The following is a 21,449-nucleotide window of genomic DNA, read 5'->3' on the forward strand; positions in this document are numbered from 1 at the left end:
TGTTTTTATAGTTGTTTCGCATATAGGTGAGACTTATCCAGAGGACGAGCGCAGTCACTCGAGGTAAGGGGGTTACGACCCTTCTACATACCAGTGAGTGGGCTTTTGGTTTTCCATATATACCTATATACTTGTGTTTTTCCCAGAAAGTGAAATGAAACGTTTATACGTTTATATGTCATGCATTATGTTTGCCCGTTTAATTATACATTATTAGTTGCATGTATACATATGTTTGGTGTTGTGGACGCACATGTAAGTGTCAGGTAAGTTATAGATTATGTTTATGTTTATGTTATGGATTATGTTTATGTTTAGTAGTAAATTGAGATGCATAGAAAGCTCAAAACCTGCACCCCCCGTGTTAGTGCTCTCGCCCAGAGTAGGGCATAGTCCTTCACGTGATATTCACCTCCCGCACCACACGTTCATCTTGAATCCAAGTTAGGTACACAGTCTTGTCGTACAGACCACTATAGGTGATTCCGACTCGTAGGTGACCCGCGATTATTCGCCCAGTCTTCACGTGATCGTACCACTTGAGCGTATTTATTTACACCCAGTCCTGTCGTACAGACCACTTTAGGTGGTTCCGACTTGTGTGCAGGTGTAGTTAGTGAGTTGGAGATTTAAGCTCTAGATTCAACCATACAGGTCACGTTAGGTGACTCCAGCTGACAGATTACATGGCTTTGATTAACATTACCTAGGTACTTGCATTATATTCAGAGGCATACGACATGACATATTTTTTGAGTATGTTTTCTATATTATGTGTATATTATATTTTCTGGGAAGTATACAGGTTTTACGGCGAGGGGTTAAAACTTTGTTTATGAAATAATTTTTGAAAAACTTTGTTTTTGCCCACTCACGCTTTCTGTTTTGCGTCCCTCCAGGTTCTAGTTTGGCTAGCACTTTTGATGGCTCCCCAGAGGATTTCTCGGCTTATCTGACAGATTATCACCAGTGTAGGACTACCTTTGGATGTGTTTATTTAGTGTTGTTTTTCCCGAACTGCACTAGATCTTCCGTGCTCTGAACATTATTTTTCACACTTACGCTTGCACATGTTTGTCATTTACCTTGTGTATAGCTAGGTTTTTATTTATTCATACTTTTATTATTATTTCTTAGTTTCCATACTGTGCACATGGTTACGTCACTCCCTCGTGACGGCCAGCATGCCCTGATCTCGTGACGGCCAGCATGCCCTAAACAAAAAATGAAAGCTAATGAAAAATGCTTGAAAATTTTAAGTTTTAATGATAAAGACAAAAATAAAGGATAAAATAAATAATAGCAGAATTGACTTTTTAGTGTAAAAATGTGATTTTTCGTTAAAATGAACAGTACTGTAGACTTTTTGTTAAAACTCCCAAACAAAAATGCACATAAATAAAGGGAAAACTTAAAAGCCTATTTGATATCCTATTTAAAAAAAATTATCATTTCTCAAAACATTTCTTCAGAATATTTCTTGAAAATAATTTTCTTTAAAACTCAAAAATTTATTGGTTTGTAATTTAAAATTTTTAAATCTTACGATTTAAACTAGATAAAAATATCTAAAAAGAAATCGTAGAAGAGGAAGAATGAGGAGAGAGGAGGAAATAAAATAAGAGATGATTAAAGGAAGAAGAAAGAAGAGAGGATCGAACAAGATAGAAAGAAATAAGTGAAAGTAAGAACCGAAATAATGAAAATAAAATGGATTGGAAGAGACGTAAAAAAGTAAATAAAAAAAATAAAACAGGAGAGAGGAAGAAGAAAAGAGAAAGATTTGGAGTGAGGAGAGAAATAAGAGAAAAGAAAGGAGTGAATTTGAGTTTAAAAACTCAATTTTTATGTTTTTAGATCATAGATTACATTTTTGAATTAGTCTTGAGTTTAGTTTTTTAAAATAATCCTACCAAATAAGTTTTTAAGGCCTAAAACTTGAAAATTAATTTTGAGTTTAAAAAGTTAGATTCAAGTAGAGTACCAAACAAGTCCTAAATAGTTTGACATAATATCCAAAAGGCGCATCAACAACGAACGAGTGTTCCACAAGATATTAAGTTACCCAACTTGAAGCAAATAAAAGAAAATAAGACATTAAAACTCAAGTACTACTCTCCTAAAAGTACATAAAGAGAAGCACCGAAAACTGTTGCCAATCACGTCCTTCCTAAGCCACGAGAGTGCTGGCGGTGGTAGATTCGCTGCAAACAAGAGAAGAAAGAAATAAGCATTCAAGGTAGCCACTACAATTTCATTGCTGAAGACATGTTCAGGCAACGCTAAAAGCATAAGAAATGACAGTTGGGATTAAACCTATGGTAGAGAAGTCAGGAAACGAAAACGATTTCATAGAAAGGTCCGCTTAAGCCTAACAATGACATATGCCACGCTATAACAAGCATAAATATGAACTAGGAGGAAAACCAAAACACTGCTATTTGACATGACTCACAAATTTCATTCATCATGGGTACCAATATTAGATTCCCACGTATAAAAAGTTATTCCAATTTTGAATATGTAGGAAACGCAGAGAACGAATTAACTATATGCAATACAACACACAATTTGTTCAAGAGAGCTAAGTCAATGGGAACTAGTAAGATTCAACAAGCACTACCCCCTATTAAACTTCTTCCAAACTCAACTACTCTGATAATTATTTGAAGTGTTTGAGTGCAATGAACCATGTACGCATCTTCAAGCGAGATTACTAAATCCTAGAAGGGGCAACCCCAACCCCACAAGGCTCCCCGCTTTGTGAGAGTCCTGCGGCTTTTTTTTTTTTTTTTTGGGCGCGGGGGGGGGGTTGGGGCGGTTTTGGAAGGAACATCTAATATACGCAGCTTACCCTTGCTTTGCAAAGAGGTTGTTTCCATGACTCTAACCCGTGACCTTTCGGTCACAAAGGAGCAGCCTTACCTTACCGTGCAAAGATTACTGAAACCTGTGATTACTTAAATTTTCTGTGACAAAGGCAAAAGTACTTACTACTTCCAGACTGGTGGAAGCTTCTTTGTCTTCTTGTAGTAACGAGCAAGGCGATGGATTCTGCTCTCAACCAGAATCAGTCTAAATTTAGAATCCTTGTCCTTCCTATTCCTCTCCAAATGCTTCCTGATTGAAACAGCCTTCTTGATCAGGTGGTAAAGATCCTCAGGAATTTCAGGAGCAAGACCTACCCACACCAAAAGAAAATATAAGATATCATTTTCAAAATTTCTTTCCAAAAAAAAATAGATGTTATTATGAAAATAAATTCAAGATACGCACCATGAGCCTTCAGAATACGCAAGATCTTGCTTCCAGTGACACTCTTCACCTGAGCAATACCGTGAGAATCACGAAGAATAACGCCAATTTGAGAGGGTGTCAGACCCTTTTTCGCAAACTTGCAGATGTTCTCCTCAACCTAAAAGGCAAAAAATCACCAGATAAGCAATTAAGCCAAAATGCACAAGACACAAATTTAAGTTTTAGGTCTACTGCAGTAAGAAATTATTCCCCTTGAACAATCAGTAGTTCAAAAAATAACCAAATTTCTATTGAGCCAACGCAGATTAAATGGGAAAAGGCTCATAGCAGACACAGAGTTGTGTCACCGTTTATTGTGTATTAAGAGGCCAAACAAAATTGATTAAGTGACCATGGACAGAAAATACACTCGAAGATTACTATACAATTGAAAAAAACATGGAACTACAACCAAACAAAGGGAACAGTTACTACGGTTCTCAATGTTAGATAAGTGATACATAAACACAGATGACATGAGTTATCTACATCACAATGCAGTAGCAGACTATAACAAAAGTATATACTACAACAACAACAAAGCTTTATCCCACTAAGTGAGGTCGGCTAAACAGAGGTATACACTAGTTAACAATAAAAATTGTTTAGCTTTTTCTATAGACCAACATTAAGATATCAAAATCTATTTTTTCTCACTACACTTCTTCATCAATCAATCAACAGAAACAGAACATAGAAAAACAGATTAACCAATTTAGTACTGCCTGGTTGCCAAAATTAATATTAAAAAAATACCCATAAATGAAATCATAAACTCATTTTACATCTTTTACAATCAAAGACGAATTGGGTATAAACATAGATTTTCCAACAATGGGGAACAAAATTGAGCTAACTATTCAAACTTTAGTCCATTTTCTCATCAGCCAAACAAATCTAAACGCAACCCATTTTCTCATCAGCCAAACAAATCTAAACGCAACCCATTTTCTCATCAACCAAACAAAACCCAAAACAACTCAAATTCATTCAAGAGTTAAAGAGTCGGGGTTTTCTCACATCCTGGGTTGAGATCTTCAACCAGCTAGGTGGGGTCCTCTTGTACGGCAAAGCTGAAGCTGAAATACCCTTTCTGCAAAACACCACAAAACACAAAAACCACCAAGAAAAACGGATCAAAGCCCAGTTATATCGACGGCTCACGGAGCTTTGTTCAGAAAATAAGAAGAGAACGAACCCTCTGCTGTGCATACGCCCCATGATTGCCGGCTTGTAGAGTCTGTGCCGCTTCTGGTGACTTTAGCTCTGCCGCTCCCTCACTCTCTTTCTGTTGGTCGACCAGAAACCCTAATTTGGACTCTAACAACGAATATAAAGCAAGGAGGTGGCTAGGGTTTATAAGACTTTTTGTTTATTGTTGTTCAGTCCTTGGGTTTTCTTTATTGGTGTTTACGACCTAACCGTATTACATCGGCCCGTGGGCTAACTATAGTAAATCATTGGGCTTACTTTCGTTGTGATTCTATTTGTTGGGCCCTTGGGCCAACATAAGACAATAAACATTTGGCAAACACGTCAGAGCTTTGAACACAATCTTTTTCGTAATATTTTTTATTATAAAAATTATTATTTCACCATTAAAGTTGAGCATTTATCATTAATAGCCAAAATTTAACATTCAATTTCATGAATATTACTTTTTATAAAAGCTTTCAAATATAGCAAAAACTCTCATGAATAGACCTAAATACCCTCAAAATGCAAAACCATCTACATAGAAGTGCTTCACTGCTTCACGAGAATTCTTAGGACCTCAGTGTTGTAACCTCAATTATGGAACTTCATAAACCCTAATGTCGTTGGTGACAGTCCCCACAACCACAGCAATCTTGTTGTCCTTTCCTTGCATATACTTAATCAACCTCAAGAGAGAAAGTGGTGCCTTGTTGACTTTCCTCATGAACAAGCATTTAAGAATGACTGCATTCAACTTGCTTCTAGTCCTCTGGACAAGAAAACAATATAGCTGGGCGAGAAGCTTGAGATAAATATCATCGGACCTGGGTGTAATGCACTTCATCTTCTTACTCTTACCTCTTGCCACAAGATCTATCCCCATTATTACTGCTAGTGTTGAAGCTCTATTGCTCAGGATGCCGCGTCGAAAGCGTTGGGCCTTTATCTGGCCAATTCATTGAACAAATATGGATCTTGTACTGCCATATGGTTGAGCCAAGGATGAAGATAGTTGGAGAAAAAGAGTGACTGCTCTCACGGTCTTGTACCCATGAGAAAGGCTTTTAATGGTAACTTCATTGTTGGCAACAATTTTTGTTGGTGGTGGGTATGACAAGGAAGTTGGGAACAATGATGTGGTTGAGGGCTGTGCATATCTTATTGCTTATGGTTCTTGGTTCTTGGCTAACCTAGAGTTCTTTAGTTTATGTTTATTTGGTTTTAATTTTGAGAGTATTTTAGTCTATTTAAATGGATTTTCTGTTCTTGTTGAAAAATTTTATAAAAAATAATATTTATGAAATTGGATGTTAAATTTAGGTACCAAATTAGAAAGGCTTCAAGATTTGCATATGACACTTTACTACAATGCGGAAAGCAATCTTGTCTGTGCACAATTGTGCGAGTTCGATGCTCGCCGATACTCCACTACCTAATAATTAACTATCTAACTCATTAACGTTATTGTCTTACTTAAAAAAAAAGGCCTCAAAACATCTTTCAATCTTTTGTGACTTTAAAGATTTTATTTGATCAAAATCTTCCCTAGTTTCCAAAATAAAATAAAATAAAATAAATCTTTCCTAAGTGCGCACGTCTTATTCTTCCTTTTGCATGTTTACTGTATGAACATGAATGAGCAGAGATCACTACTATTTCAATATTTTGTCACTTTCGAGATATAATAATATGATCAAAATCTTCCCTAACGCTAAAAATGTTGTTAAATTACCCGACCCTGCCTGCATGTGACTTGGTACATGATTTGTTGTGGAAGAGAATCAAACCATTCTATGTATGTCAATTAATCATTTTCGTTTGTTAGACAAATACAAAAATTATAGGTTATTTGTTGCCTCAATATAATCGTGAAAAAAAATCTTACTCTTCTATTATATACGCAAATTTACACCATATATATAGTGCGAATACTGTTAGTTGTAATTGATAGATAGACAAGTTAAACCTTTACTTCTATGTATAGATATTGATTTCTGATCCAGAGTATTAGGTATAGATTAACCAGAGTCAATTAAATTTAGGAAAGCTCAAAGGGTTGATGTGCATCTACTTTCATAGTATTGGGATATTTTACGTTAGCCTACGATTGAAGTAGGTGGCCTAGGAAAAGCTATGGATTGATCATGAGCCAGCTCTAGTAATCGATATGTGATTGGAGAATCTTTGAGATCTAACAAAGAGGATATAGAGAAGATCCTCATTCTTTAATTACAATTGATTTTTTTTTTTTTTTACTTTTTTCCTAATTTGTGGTGAAAAGCATTATCTAGTTGGGTAGTTGCAATTATCAGTGGTGCTCATAAATTGTAATTGGATTCCATTCGAAGAATTTTAGAGATTTTCACATTCTATTCGTTTATTATATATTGTGTGGTTATAAATTATTTCAAAATTTTTAATTTCAAATTAAACACAAATAGTATCTAATGAAAGTTGACCGCACTATATACGATGAACAGATAAAAGATAAGAATTCCTAAAATCCTCATCCCAAAAATCCTCACCAAAAGGATCGAGACTATCCTCATCCCAAAAATCCAAATGTGAGGGATGTGTTTTACCCATCAGGATCCTCTTCGGATCTTTATTGTGAGAATCATGAAGATTTGTGAATTGTGTCTGTTTATAATATATAGTGCAGATAATTTTTTATCAAGTACTATTTGTATTTTATTTTAAATAAAAAATTTAAAATAGTATTTGATCACATAATATACTATGAACGAACATAAATCACAAATTCTAAAATCATTGCAAAAAGAATTCAACAGAGGTCCGGATTCGTGTTTTACCATGCATATGGTAAAAGTACAACAAATGATTGAAAGGTCAAAACAAAAATCAGAATTGGTGACCGGTGACTGACTGACTGACTGGCTGTCTGAGTAAATCTGTCCTCATTCTATATTATATATATATACACGCACACAGTAAAAGTGTCTTAACAAGAAGCTGCGCGAAATTGATCTTTACCCTAGGAGCTGGAGATAAAAAGACAAGGAATAATAATGTTTAAGTTCACATGTGCATTTGTGTAGCAAGAGTATTGCGTGCATGGCATGTACAAATGAAAAAGAGAGTTCACATGCTTGAAGCTGTAGAGAACAATGTGTCCATAACTCTATATATATACATATATATACAGGTCATTTATTCAAAAGAATTCTCATTTTTAGGTAAAAGTATAGATTAGTTATGAGATTCACTTTACATTAAACTTCAACGATTCGAATCGTTTATTTTGTAAATCTCGATTCATAGATCATGCATCCTTGCAAAAATTCAATTCAATCTGAAGCATTTGCTTATTTAATTATCTTGATGAAATTTTAATATATTTTAAAGAATAAAGTGTTTGTCAATTTTTTTGAACTCAATTAGATGTTTCAAATATTTTTAATTTGGCTAATATTTTAGATGAACGATCTATAAAATGCTACCTGAAAAATAAATAGTTCAAATGTTTTGCGAAATCGACTCTTTACCCTTGGAGGTGGAGATAAAAGACAAGGAATAATAATGCTTAAGTTCACATGTTCATTTATGTAGCAAGAGTATTGCATGTGCATGGCATGCACAGGTGAAAAAGGGAGTTCACATGCATGAAGCTGTAGAGAACAATGGGTCCATAGGTCTATATATATCTGTGTGTGTAAATATGTTAATGTAATCCTGTTTATCATTGACCACTGATCAGATGTCACATCCACTATCAGTTTTGATATATATCATGTATTGATGCGTGAGAAAAAGAAAAGGAAGGAGAAAAAAGTTTATCAAGCTGCAGGAATACAAGGTTCTACTTGAATCGGACAGGAGGAACATTGGCAGAAGCCCTCAAGTATTACTGTATTAGAACTTAAATTACTGAGTTATAGCCACATCCATATTTCCAACGTTCTGGGTTAACTGTTTACGAGCATCTTCAACATTTCCAAGCTAATGTTTAGTTAGATTTGTCTTTTAATGAGTACAACGTACATTATCATATCTTAGTCACTTTTACTATGTTTATCTCTACTTTTGCAGTTGTGGATGAGCTTTCATTTCATATCATACATTACAAATATATCAATTTTGTCTATTAACTATTATCATTTTTTTTTGGAAGACTTTAACTATTATCTTTTGCTCCACGATAACGACATAATATCAATAATATAGATGACTATTGAGTATGATCCGTACTTAATAGTTAATGAGGGATGGACAAAGTTGACGAATTAGTTACAAAGTATAGGGTAAAGTGATGCTTAATGTATTATTTGATAGCATTTTGATAAATAAGTCTTTTGAATTTTCCATTATCTATGTACTTGGGTTTGGATTTGCATGAACTTTGAGAGATTGAGATTCAAAGCACATAGTTAGTACTGGGTATTTACCTCACAACCAATATAAGTTTGATAACCAAACCAGAAGAGAGTATAACTTTAAGAGAAAAATCATTCCATAACAGGCAACTTGTTTTAACCCAATTTTGTTGAAATTTCCCCATCGATTGTATTTCAGGAAAAAAAAAAAGGTTTAAATATCCTAACTTCACTCCAACTAATACTGAGATCTTTTGTGATAAAACCTCACAGCTGATGAATGTGCTAGTGGTAATGAACAAGTTGGGGACATTATCGATGTCGTTGGAAGTGAACATTTGGGCCATCCCTCTGATAATTTGACATGGTATCAGAGCAGAGAGCGGGCTAGTAGTGACATGCTGTAAGATGAGTTCCCTTGGCTCCAAGCAATTGTTGATGTGTGGGTACTTAGCCTGTACTGCCATGTGATGGGTGGGTCCCATTGGCCTCGTGTGTTGGGAGAGTCCTCTTGGCTCCATGTGGTGTTGGAAACCTGTGTTACCTGTGTTATGTGGGACTGTCAGTCCCACATCGCCAATACACCATTTACAACAACTCTTTATAAGTGAGTTCACTCACTTATAGTTTGAATTGAATTGGGCCAAAGCCATGGACCTTGGGCCTTAGACTTGGAAAGTTCGGATGGACGAAAAACACAAGTTACGTTTTTTATTTTTTGGATTCAGTTTTTTCCGAAAGGATAAAACTGATTGAACAGTTTCATTCAGTTTTTAAATTGATTGAACAGTTACATTCCGTTTTCTTTTTAACAAAAACTGATAAGCATGAACGGTTGGGGAAGTTCAAATTATGCCATTATATATATGGCAATAAAATCAGAAACTAAAATCAATTTTTATAATCATTCCTCCATATTTCGCTGAGAACCACACAACCAATTCGCCAAGAATCCAAGTTCGAGTGCAAGAACTTGGATTAGATAGTTGTATCCTGCAAGATAGACGTCCATCGAACTGCTGCACTGGTGTAGGGATGAATTTCTGTCTTAGGAGATTGCTTCTGCAAGCCTCTATCTTCAAGAAACAAGTCAGTGATTTGTGATTTTATTTATAATCTCATTGAGTGTTTATGTTCTAATATATTGTGTTTGTTGTTGAATTTTCCATTCAAAATAAAACTGTGCAAATTGTTGTATAATATATACTTAACATTTGATTGGTTCTAACAATCTAAGACAGAAATTTATGGATCAATCAAATGTTGGTGTCGTCAAGCAACACGTTGAGAAACCTGAGAAGTTCAAGGGAGTTGATTTCAAACGTTGGCAACAGAAGATGTTGTTTTACTTAACAACTCTGAACTTGAGTCATGTGATTACTTCTGAGTCCCCCAAAGCACCAGAAGAGGGAGATATTCCTGCCGAAATTCTGCAGGCTATAGAGGCCTGGACTCACAGTGAATTTCTATGCAGGAACTACATTCTGAATGCTCTAGATGACTCTCTGTATGATGTTTATTCATCATATAAGACAACGAAAGAACTGTGGGAGTCTCTGGATAAGAAGTACAAGTCTGAAGTGGCAAGTTCCAAGAAGTTTGTAATTGGAAAATTTCTGAATTATAAGATGAGTGACACCAAGTCTGTTGTCAAGCAAGTTGAAGAACTCCAAGTGATTGTTCATGAGTTAGATGAAGAAAACCTTGGTCTGAAAGAAGGTTTTGTGGTTGGCTCTATCATAGAGAAACTGCCTTCGAATTGGAAAGACTTCAAGATTTATCTGAAGCATCTAACTGAAGACATGAGTATGGATCAGTTGATTCCCAAACTGCGTGTGGAGGAGGATCATCGCAAAAATGAGAAATATGATGTCTCATCGCTGGAAGCAAAAGCCAATGTTGTGGAAGGAGGTGACTCACACAAGGCAAGGCACCATCAGAAAAACAAAGGCAAGGATGCTGCAAAGAAAGCAATGACTGCTGTGAAAGGGAAAACCTTCAAGAAAATCAAAGGAGGTTGCTGGGTTTGTGGAAAGACAGGTCATAGGGCAAAGGACTGCCTCCACAAGAAGGATCAGAATTCTGGAAGTTCCAATCAAGCAAATGTTGCAGAAGACACGTTTGTTGCTGTTGTCTCTGAAGTCAATTTACTGACTAACTCAAATGACTGGTTTGTTGATACATGAGCAACAAGGCATGTGTGTGCTGATCGAAATTTATTTGTTACTTACCAATCTGTTGATGGTGGAGAAAATCTATACATGGGAAATGCAATTGCGTCTGCCGTTGCAGGGAAGGGAAAAGTGACGCTCAAACTCACTTCCGGAAAAGAGCTTTCACTTACCAATGTTCTGCATGTTCCTGATATTCGTAAGAACCTGATTTCTGGATCACTTCTGAGTAACAAAGGTTTCAAAATTGTGTTTGAATCTGACAAGTTTGTAATCACCAAAGGTGGGATGTATGTGGGAAAGGGCTACCTGGCTGAGGGGCTCTTCAAAATGAATGTACTTTCTGTTAATGCTATGAATAATAACAAGCCGAGTGCTTCTTCTGCTTACTTGATTGAGTCCTCTACATTATGGCATGCAAGATTAGGTCATGTTAATTTTCGTTCTCTTCAAAGAATGGTTAACTTAGGCCTATTGCCAAAATGTTCCATGAACAAAGTATCTAAATGTGAGATATGAACAGAATCTAAATATGCAAGACACTCATATAAATCAGTGGAAAAATCCAACGAAATACTTGGTTTAATCCATAGTGATCTTTGTGATTTCAAATCCACACCAACTCGTGGAGGAAAGAACTATTATATTTCCTTCATTGATGATTGCAGCAAGTATTGTTATGTCTATTTGATTCATAGTAAAGATGAAGCTTTAAACATGTTTAAGACATTTAAAGCCGAAGTCGAAAATCAACTAGACAAAAGAATAAAGGTCTTAAGATCGGATAGAAGTGGTGAATACGAATCTAATGACTTTGCAGAATTTTGTTCAACACATGGAATAATACATCAAACAACAGCACCATATACTCCTCAACAAAATGGAGTGGCTGAACGGAAAAATCGTACATTGAAGGATATGATTAATTCCATGTTGAACAGTTCTGGTGCACCACATAATTTATGGGGTGAGGCACTCCTTGCTGCAAATACGATTTTGAACCGAATTCCACATAAGAAGACTAATCAATCTCCTTATGAAATCTGGAAAGGTAGGTTACCTACATATAAAACCTTGAAAGTGTGGGGTTGTCTTGCAAAAGTTCAAGTGCCTCTTCCGAAGAGACAAAAACTTGGACCAAAAACAGTGGACTGTATATTTATTGGTCATGCCAATAATAGTTCGGCATATAGATTTTTGGTTCATAAATCTGAAATTGCAGACATTCATATAAATACTATACTTGAATCTGCAGAAGTTGAGTTTTTTGAGGAAATTTTTCCTTATAAAGATAGGTCATATGTTTTGAACAAAAGAGTACATGAGGTTATTACAAGAAATGATGACGATAATCATGCTTCAACTTCGAGAGTTCAAAGCCAAGATTTGGAACCACGAAAGAGTAAAAGAGCAAAAATTGCAAAGGATTTTGGTCCTGATTTCCTCACTTTTGTAACCGAAGATGAGCCTCAAACTTATAAGGCTGCATTAGAATCGTCTGAAGCACCTTATTGGAAAGAAGCTATTCAAAGTGAAATAGAATCCATCATGCAAAATAATACATGGGAATTGGTTAATTTGCCTCCTGGAAATAAACCAATAGGACACAAATGGATTTTCAAGAGGAAATTGAGACCGGATGGTACCATAAACAAGTATAAGGCTCGTTTAGTTGCCAAAGGGTATCGTCAAAAAGAAGGACTTGACTACTTTGACACTTATTCACCAGTAGCTAGAATAGCATCTATAAGGTTATTAATAGCTATAGCGTCTGTGTACAATCTTGAGATACATCAAATGGATGTCAAGACTGCATTTCTAAATGGTGAATTAGACGAAGAAATATATATGGATCAACCTGAAGGTTTCATTGTCAAAGGTCAAGAAAAGAAAGTTTGCAAGTTGATTAAGTCATTATATGATTACGAATGGATTTGTAATCAATGAAAGTGATAAATGCATTTATGTTAAGAAAACGAAAAATGCTTGTGTTATTGTATGTTTATATGTTGATGACATGCTTATAATGGGACCAAACAAAGATGTGATTAACTCCACAAAGAAAATGCTAAATTCTAGTTTTGACATGAAAGATATGGGATTAGCTGATGTGATTCTTGGAGTTCGAATTCTAAGGAATTCAGATGGATATGTCTTAACTCAATCACATTATGTGGAAAAAGTTCTAAAAAGGTTTGGACATTTTGATTGTAAACCTGTAGTAACTCCTTTTGATCCCATTCATAAACTTACTAAAAACGAAAAAGAGAGCGTATCTCAATTGGAGTATACCCAAGTTATAGGTTGCTTGATGTACATTATGAATTGTATAAGACCTGATCTTGCTTATTCAATAAGCCGACTAAGTAGGTATTCAAGTAATCCTGGAAGAGATCATTGGAATGCTTTAATAAGGGTATTAAGATACTTAAAGCATACAATAAACTATGGTTTGCATTACACTCAATATCCCCCAGTATTAGAAGGATATAGTGATGCAAATTGGATTTTAGGGAGCACAGACAGTAAATCCACAAGTGGATATGTATTTACACTTGGTAGAGCAGTTGTGTCATGGAAATCATCCAAGCAAACATGTATAGCACGTTCGACAATGGAATCAGAGTTTATAGCCTTAGATACAGCTGCTGATGAAGCTGAATGGCTTAAACATTTTCTGGAAAATATTCCATTATGGCCCAAGCTTGTGACTGCAATATGTATACATTGTGACAGCATGGCTGCACAAGGTCGAGCAAAAAACGCTGAATATAATGGGAAGTCGAGACATATAAGGCGACGACATAAAACCATTAGACAACTACTCAAGAATGGAACTATTTCCATTGATTATATTAAATCTAAGGAGAATATTGCCGATCCTTTGACAAAAGGCCTATCCAAGGATCAAGTGGCATTTACATCGAGGGGAATGAGTTTAAAGCCAACTCAATGAGTTATAACTTGACGGAAACCTAACCTAGCTAATTGGAGATCCCATGGTCTAGGTTCAATAGGCAAACTAGTTGAGGGAAACTCAAAGTAAGATACACACAATCTTTACTCATTCTTATGATGGAAAACAGTGTGTTGCCTGTTAGACGAAAAGGGTGAATAACTATTCTTAATAATGCTAATATCTTATGATTAAGATGAATAGAACAAGATATTCTTTATTAGCATTACCTATATGAGATTGATGTGGGGTCGCATATTTGAGAATTGGTATGGCTACAATTCTCTAAAGGTCTCATGAAATCAGGATATGTTCAGGACCAAAATGAACTCAACCGTATGAATTGACGTGTGTTCAGATGTGATATGTGTGATACTTATTGTTTCGATTTTACTACTAAGAATGATCAGTTCAAGACAGTAAATTCACTGCTTCATTAGGTAAAACCGATAAGTACTCACTAGAGAAGGTTCAAGTCCAAAAGACACCTATCCCGATGCGTATCATATCTAAGTTCTCTGGAAGTATATTACTAATGTAGCTAGTATCTTATTTTCAATTCAAATGTGGGGTATTGCTAGAGTTTGAATAGAAAATGTGGGGTATTGTTGGAAACCTGTGTTACCTGTGTTATGTGGGACTGCCAGTCCCACATCGCCCATACACCATTTACAACAACTCTTTATAAGTGAGTTCACTCACTTATAGTTTGAATTGAATTGGGCCAAAGCCATGGACCTTGGGCCTTAGACTTGGAGAGTTTGGGTGTATATATTAAATGTCAAAGATGGGCCTTGGGCCTTGGGGCTCTTGGGCTCGGATGGACAAAAAACACAAGTTACGTTTTTTATTTTTTGGATTCAGTTTTTTCCGAAAGGATAAAACTGATTGAACAGTTTCATTCAGTTTTTAAATTGATTGAACAGTTGCATTCGGTTTTCTTTTTAACAAAAACTGATAAGCATGAACGGTTGGGGAAGTTCAAATTATGCCATTATATATATGGCAATAAAATCAGAAACTAAAATCAATTTTTATGATCATTCCTCCATATTTCGCTGAGAACCACACAACCAATTCGCCAAGAATCCAAGTTCGAGTGCAAGAACTTGGATTAGATAGTTGTATCCTGCAAGATAGACGTCCATCGAACTGCTGCACTGGTGTAGGGACGAATTTTTGTCTTAGGAGATTGCTTCTGCAAGCCTCTATCTTCAAGAAACAAGTCAGTGATTTGTGATTTTATTTATAATCTCATTGAGTGTTTATGTTCTAATATATTGTGTTTGTCGTTGAATTTTCCATTCGAAATAAAACTGTGCAAATTGTTGTATAATATATACTTAACATTTGATTGGTTCTAACATGTGGTTGTCAATGTGTGGATCTCCAACATGCGACTCACAAATTGGGTCCCAAGTGAGGGAGTGTGTTTAAATATCCCACATTGACCATATCTTTGAAAAAAGAAGAGTTTAAATATCTTAACCCCACTCCAACTAATACCGAGAGATTTTATGATAAAACTTCACACCTGTCAGATTGTGCAAGTAATCATTAATAAGTTAGGGAAGACATCGATGCGGTTAGAAATGGACATTTGGAAGTGGGTCTTTGGTCCATCTCTCTCTGATAATTTGACAAATTTAATGTATTACGTTATCAAATTTATCAGTATAAACAAGACATCATCATTTGGATGTGTGCTATAAACCAGTAGTTTGTCAACACATATTAAATAACGACAACATTATCCAAGGACACCGGTTGCATGTGTTGGAATGAATAATGAAAACAATAGAGCAATAGTGCAAACCAGCAGAGAGAAACAGTATGGGATATTTATCAGCTCACCTCGCTTCACGCCCTTTCTTAAGAGCAACTCCAACGTTGCTGGGTGCTCGGGGGACAGGCCAGAGAAAAGGGGCCCAAGGCCCTGTGGACCGGCTCCAGCGTGAGAGAGCCCGAGTGGAGGTGGAGGCCCGAGCTCTGGGCCCGTGGAGAATTGCCAGCCCGAGAGCCCGAGTGGATGTGACGTCAGCCTGGTGTCAGACCATTTTAAATTTTTTTTCTGTCAGGCGCGTGCACCCCACTCGCGCGTGGGGGCGCGTCACCGACACAAAATCAGAAAAAAAAACAGTGACTTTTCAGTTACCGTTGGGAAGCCACGTGGCTTCCCACGGTCCGTTCGATCTCAACGGATCTTTAACTTGGACCGTTCGATCTCAACGGTCAAAACAAATAAAAAAAGTCTTATTTAATATCCACCGTTCGATCTGAGATCAACGGTGGATATTAATATGCTTTATAAATAAAAAAATAAAAGAAAAAATAGTTTTAAAATTAAGAAAAGTTATCGTTGTGACACGTGGCACAATCTGGAGTTTTGGAATTCAAATTTTTTTATATCCAACGGCAGAGATTAATTAGTTGAATAAAAATTTGAAAAAAATTGTAAAACATTGTAAAAAATTCAAAAAAAAATCTGAAATTTAAAAAAAAAAAATTGTTTTTACTTTTCTATAAATACCTTCTCATTATCATCTACCTTACACCACAATTTCATATTTTCTCAACTACTTTCAATCACATTCCTTTCTTTCTCTCAAAGTTTCAATCCATTTTTTTTCAACAAAATGACTACTGATGCAGGTAGGAATTGGTCGCTTCTTGAAGATGTTGCGTTGTGTACTAGCTGGGTTGAAGTTACTCATAGTTCGCTTACGGGTTCTGAGATGCAGTTGCGAGAAATGTGGAGTCTTATTCATACCAATTATCTTGAGAAAATTGGTGGGAAAAGAACCAAAGAATCGATGTCCAATCGTTGGAAATTACTTAGCCAATCGTTTAGTACGTGGAGAGACGCCTTGGCACAAGCTAGTAGTAATATTCGAAGTGGGGAAAATTACTCAGATCAGGTAACAATATATTATTTATTTGTTTGTACTATACCCAAATTTACATTATAATTATTTGTTTGTATTATTTATTTGTTACGTACTTACATTATAATTATTTGTTTGTATTATTTATTTGTTACCTACTTACATTATAATTATTTGTTTGTATTATTTATTTGTTACTTATTATTGTCCTAAATTTAGAGTTGTGCCTGTCGGTCCAGAAGTTTTCATGAACAGCACCCCTCTACACTCTACACCCGATCATGTCTCGCATGTTCATGAAGATGATGCAGAAGAAGTGCCTGAAACGCCTATCCCTGAACAAGCGTCGGGATCGACCCGTTATCCAATTAGGCCTCAAGGTAAGAAGGCTTCAAAGAGAAAAGGGAGTGCTTCCAAGAATGATTATGTAAAGTTCATGGAAGAACTTACTCGCCAAGGTGAATTGACTTTGGCGAGGGAACTGGTGAAATATGAGGCTGATAAGGCTAGAGAGGACGCAAAAGCTGCAGCTATTAAGAGAGAATTTCAGGCTAATGAGAAAGAAAGAGAGTTGCTTAGGCAAGAAAGGGAACATGTTAGAGAAGAAAGACGGGCTCAACGAGATTGTGAGATTATGAACACGCCTTTAGAAGGGAAGTCTTTATATTCATCAACGGCTTCATAATCGTACTCATCTTCCACAATCATGTTGTGAAGAATGATGCACATTATCATGATGGATCGAAGCGACTCTACATCAAACAATCTGGCAGCACCCCTGACGATCGCCCATCGAGCTTGGAAGATACTGAAACAACGCTCCACATCCTTCCTGCACCCCTCTTGACACCTTGCGAAGTGGTTTTCTTTTGCACTTCGCGGACGTGGCACTATTTTGACAAATGTTGACCAACGCGGATAAATGCCGTCAACTAGGTAGTATGGCCCGTCGTACATACGTGACTTTTGGTGCATTTCCTTGTAGGACATCGTTGGACACTGGGGATTGGGCAAGGACGTTGATGTCATTTGAGCTCCCGGAACCCCAAAAAAGGCGTGCCAAATCCATGTATCAAAAGATGCCATCGCCTCCAAAATGATACTTTTTGCTCATTTTCTGTCCCCATAAGCGCCTTGCCATGCACTTGGACAATTTTCCATGTCCAGTGCATACAATCAATGCTTCCAATCATCCCAGGAAAACCATGCATCTCGGCCTTCTTCAGAAGCCGTTCCAAGTCCATGTTTGTAGGTTTGCGGAGGTACTCAGCGGTGTAGATAGATTCGATTGCTCCGCAAAACCTCATTAGGGACTCAAGAATGGTTGATTTCCCCATCCTCGTTATCTCATCCACTTGGTCTGCACATGCTCCATATGCAAGCATCCGCAAGGCAACAATAATTTTTTGCTTAGGAATGAGACCTATAACACCAAAAACATCATTCTTTTGCACAAAGTAAGAATCATGGTTGCAAACAACAATCATGATTTTGTTGAACAAATGTCGTTCCATTCTAAAACGACATCTAAAGTACGTATTAGGGAATGCACTATTAGGGACAAAATAATCGTCCAAGAATTCCATACCTATTCGTTGCCTGCTTCTATCAAGGTTTCCGGAACGGCTGGGCCTGCAGATATGAGCCATAGCTTGGATGACTCGACGGGAATGTGAGGGTCTGCCCATTCTTACTTCGTCATCTCTCATTCTACGCTCCTCATCCTTTTCCCTCTCATTTTTTGCCACCTGGTGATTGAATATTCCTTCTGATTGGTTAAACAATTCTTCCTCTTCATGATCGAGTTCCCACATCATCCTTGAGGAAGAAGAAGACATTGTAAGAAAGAAGCAGAAATTATGAATAATGATACAGATTTTTGTGAAGAAGGAAGCAAAAACTATGAATAATGATAGAGATCTTGAGAAAATTGGTGTGAGATTTGTGAGGATGGATGGTGGATTATATGGAGGATTTAGAAAGGATTAGGTTGTAGATAATGCCACGTGGCATGCCGTCATTCGTTAAAAATCTGATGAAAATCTATCCTCAAAGATTGTAAACAAATTATGACACGTGACGCGACGTGATTGGTTAATAATCTTATCAGAAATCCATCACCAACAATTGTATTTTCGGATAATGACACGTGGCATAACGAGTACGATTAAAAATTTTATCGGAAATCCATCCCCAATAATTGTCTTTTCGAATTTTATGACAAGTGGCGTAATGAGAACGATTAAAAATCTTATTCGAAATTACACATAAAATTATTTTGTATTATTTAATAATACTTCGGATAATGACACGTGGTGCAACGAGAACGATTAAAAATCTTATCCGAAATTACAATTAAAATTATTTTGTATTATTTTATAAATAAATAAAATACTAATATTTTATTGCCTATTGCCAGGGCTATTGAAGTGAAACGGTGGAGATGCAAAGTGACACACCCCGACCGAGATCGGAGCGTGCTGGCCGTCACACGAAGGTGACGTAGCCATGTGCACGTGCGGAAGCTAATAAAGTAGCAATATAAAAGTACGAATAATTAGAAACTAGCATACAAAGTACTAAAATAAGTGCTAGTAAGTGAGATACAATTTCAGAGCAGGTCTATAGCAGCCCAAACAAAAACGACAACAGTAGTACGCCTGAAGGGGACCCTACAATGGGAAGTGTCTGTCAGAACGCCGGAAAGCCCTCAAGGGAAACCATCGCAACGGCTAAGCAACTAGAACCTGGAGGGGCGCAAAACAAAAGCGTGAGTGGGCAAAAACAAGCTCTTTGAAAACCATTTAACAAAATACATTCTAACCCCTCGCCGTAAAACCTGTATACTTCCCAGAAAATAAACATATAAACGTATGTATAAACATGCCAAACATGCTCAAGGGTATGCCAATCATGCTCAAGATATGCCATGCCAAAGCCTCATAATGAATGTAAGTGCCCAGGTATAAATCATATCAACATCATAACATCTGGCAGCCGGAGTCACCTAACGTGACCTGTACGGCTGCATCTAGAGCTCAAATCTCAACTCTATAACTGAACCTGCCCACGAGTTGGAACCACTCAAGGTGGTCTGTACGACAGGCCTGGGTGTAACTTATATATACGCTCTAGTGCTACGATCACGTGAAGGCTGTGCGAATAATCGCGAGTCACCTACGAGTCGGAACCACCTAATGTGGTCTGTACGACAGGCCTATGCACCTAACTTGGATCCAAGCTGAGCGTGTGGTGCGGGAGGTGAACATCACGTGAAGGACTGTGCCCTACTCTGGGCGGGAGCACTAACACCGGGGGTGCAGGTTATGAGCTCTCTAAGTCTCTCAACTACTGCTGAAAGTAAATATGAATACCACTTACCTGGCACTTACCTGTGCGTCCACAGCACCCAATATGCATATATATGTATGCCACTACTAATGTGTGCAATGATGCATAAACGATAATAATAACATGCATGGCATAAGGCAAATAACCCTTTTTAATCAATTTCTGGGAATATAAATGTATATAGGTATATACGGAAAACAAAAGCCCACTCACAGGTATGTAGAAGGGTCGTAGCCCCCCTGTCTCGCGTGTGCACGCTCGTCCTCGGGGTACGTGTCACCTAAATGCGAAACAACTATAAAAACGTTAACTTTAAAGCACATAACCCATTTCTCGTAATAACTTCTCATACATTGCTCAAACTGGACAAATGAATATACCAACGTGCTCTACACAACCTCAGGATCACAACCATATTTTTAGAATAATTTTTGGACCCCTCACGCGCCCCTACGCGCCGAAATAGGCACGGACCTACGTGGCCGCGCGGAAATAGGCACGGACCTACGCGCCCCCACGCGCGGCCACGTGCCATGCACACTGACGGCGTCAACTGACGCCGTTAGGAATATTCCGTTGAACTAACGGAATATTCCGTTAAACCTAACCAGATGCCGTTAACGGCGTCAGGAATATTCCGTCAACTTTGACGGAATATTCCATCTCCTTCTCCAATCAGTCCCCGACGCCGGCGCCGTCGCCGTCGCCGGCACCGTCGCCGAAAAACCTGCAAATCACGATTTCTCGCTCGTTTTTCCACCTTTTTCCACGTTTCTTGTACCAAAATCAACCCTAGAGCTAGTAGAACATGTCCCAACAAGTTTTAAGGCCTAAAATTACGAGATTATACCTGTCCAAATCTTCAAAACTCGGCCAACTCCACATCCAATGATCCTGACGTCCAAATTCACCCAACGAGCTACTCCCAGGCTCCTGGGAACTTCACAAACACAACTATAAGCTTCAAATGTCCAAAAACTCACTAAATTAATCTTGCATGAACAGTAACTAAAACGGACATGGCGATATCGACGTGAAAACGTCGAAGTTCTTACCTGAAAATGGTATATTCGTGCTCCCCTCGACCTCACGATCACAACTGCACCCTTGGTTTCCTCGATCTGCTACGGTATAATGGTTCTTGGTGTGTGTCCGTACGTTTACAGTGGAAATGGGAGCTCGGGGGAGAGAGAGACAGGGAGAAGACAGAGGGAGAGAGATAGGGACAGTGTATGTGTGTGTGTGTGTGTGGCCCAAC

At 37.3% G+C, this 21,449-nt stretch overlaps 1 protein-coding gene and 1 long non-coding RNA gene across 2 annotated transcripts in view; both read right to left on the minus strand.

Annotated features, from left to right (window-relative positions):
• Nucleotides 1-1,981: 1,981 nt before the first annotated feature.
• LOC137733873 (small ribosomal subunit protein uS15) lies at nucleotides 1,982-4,654 on the minus strand. The gene is made up of 5 exons (XM_068473075.2): nucleotides 4,496-4,654; nucleotides 4,318-4,390; nucleotides 3,277-3,415; nucleotides 2,995-3,181; nucleotides 1,982-2,204 (listed from the first exon to the last, which is right to left on the minus strand). Exons 1-5 carry the CDS (start codon nucleotides 4,516-4,518, stop codon nucleotides 2,171-2,173), a joined length of 456 nt encoding a protein of 151 aa, XP_068329176.1. The 5' UTR covers nucleotides 4,519-4,654; the 3' UTR covers nucleotides 1,982-2,170.
• A 14,715-nt stretch (nucleotides 4,655-19,369) lies between these two features.
• The window catches only part of LOC148695717 (uncharacterized), a 74,423-nt gene continuing 72,343 nt past the window's right edge, over nucleotides 19,370-21,449 (minus strand). Inside the window, exon 2 of the long non-coding RNA XR_015964877.1 lies at nucleotides 19,370-20,486. This is a non-coding gene — a long non-coding RNA (uncharacterized LOC148695717). The remainder of the gene's footprint in view (nucleotides 20,487-21,449) is intronic.

This window comes from Pyrus communis, chromosome 7 (genome assembly GCF_041283825.1).
Source record: "Pyrus communis isolate YQ-2024b chromosome 7, ASM4128382v1, whole genome shotgun sequence".
Classification (NCBI taxonomy): domain Eukaryota; kingdom Viridiplantae; phylum Streptophyta; class Magnoliopsida; order Rosales; family Rosaceae; genus Pyrus; species Pyrus communis.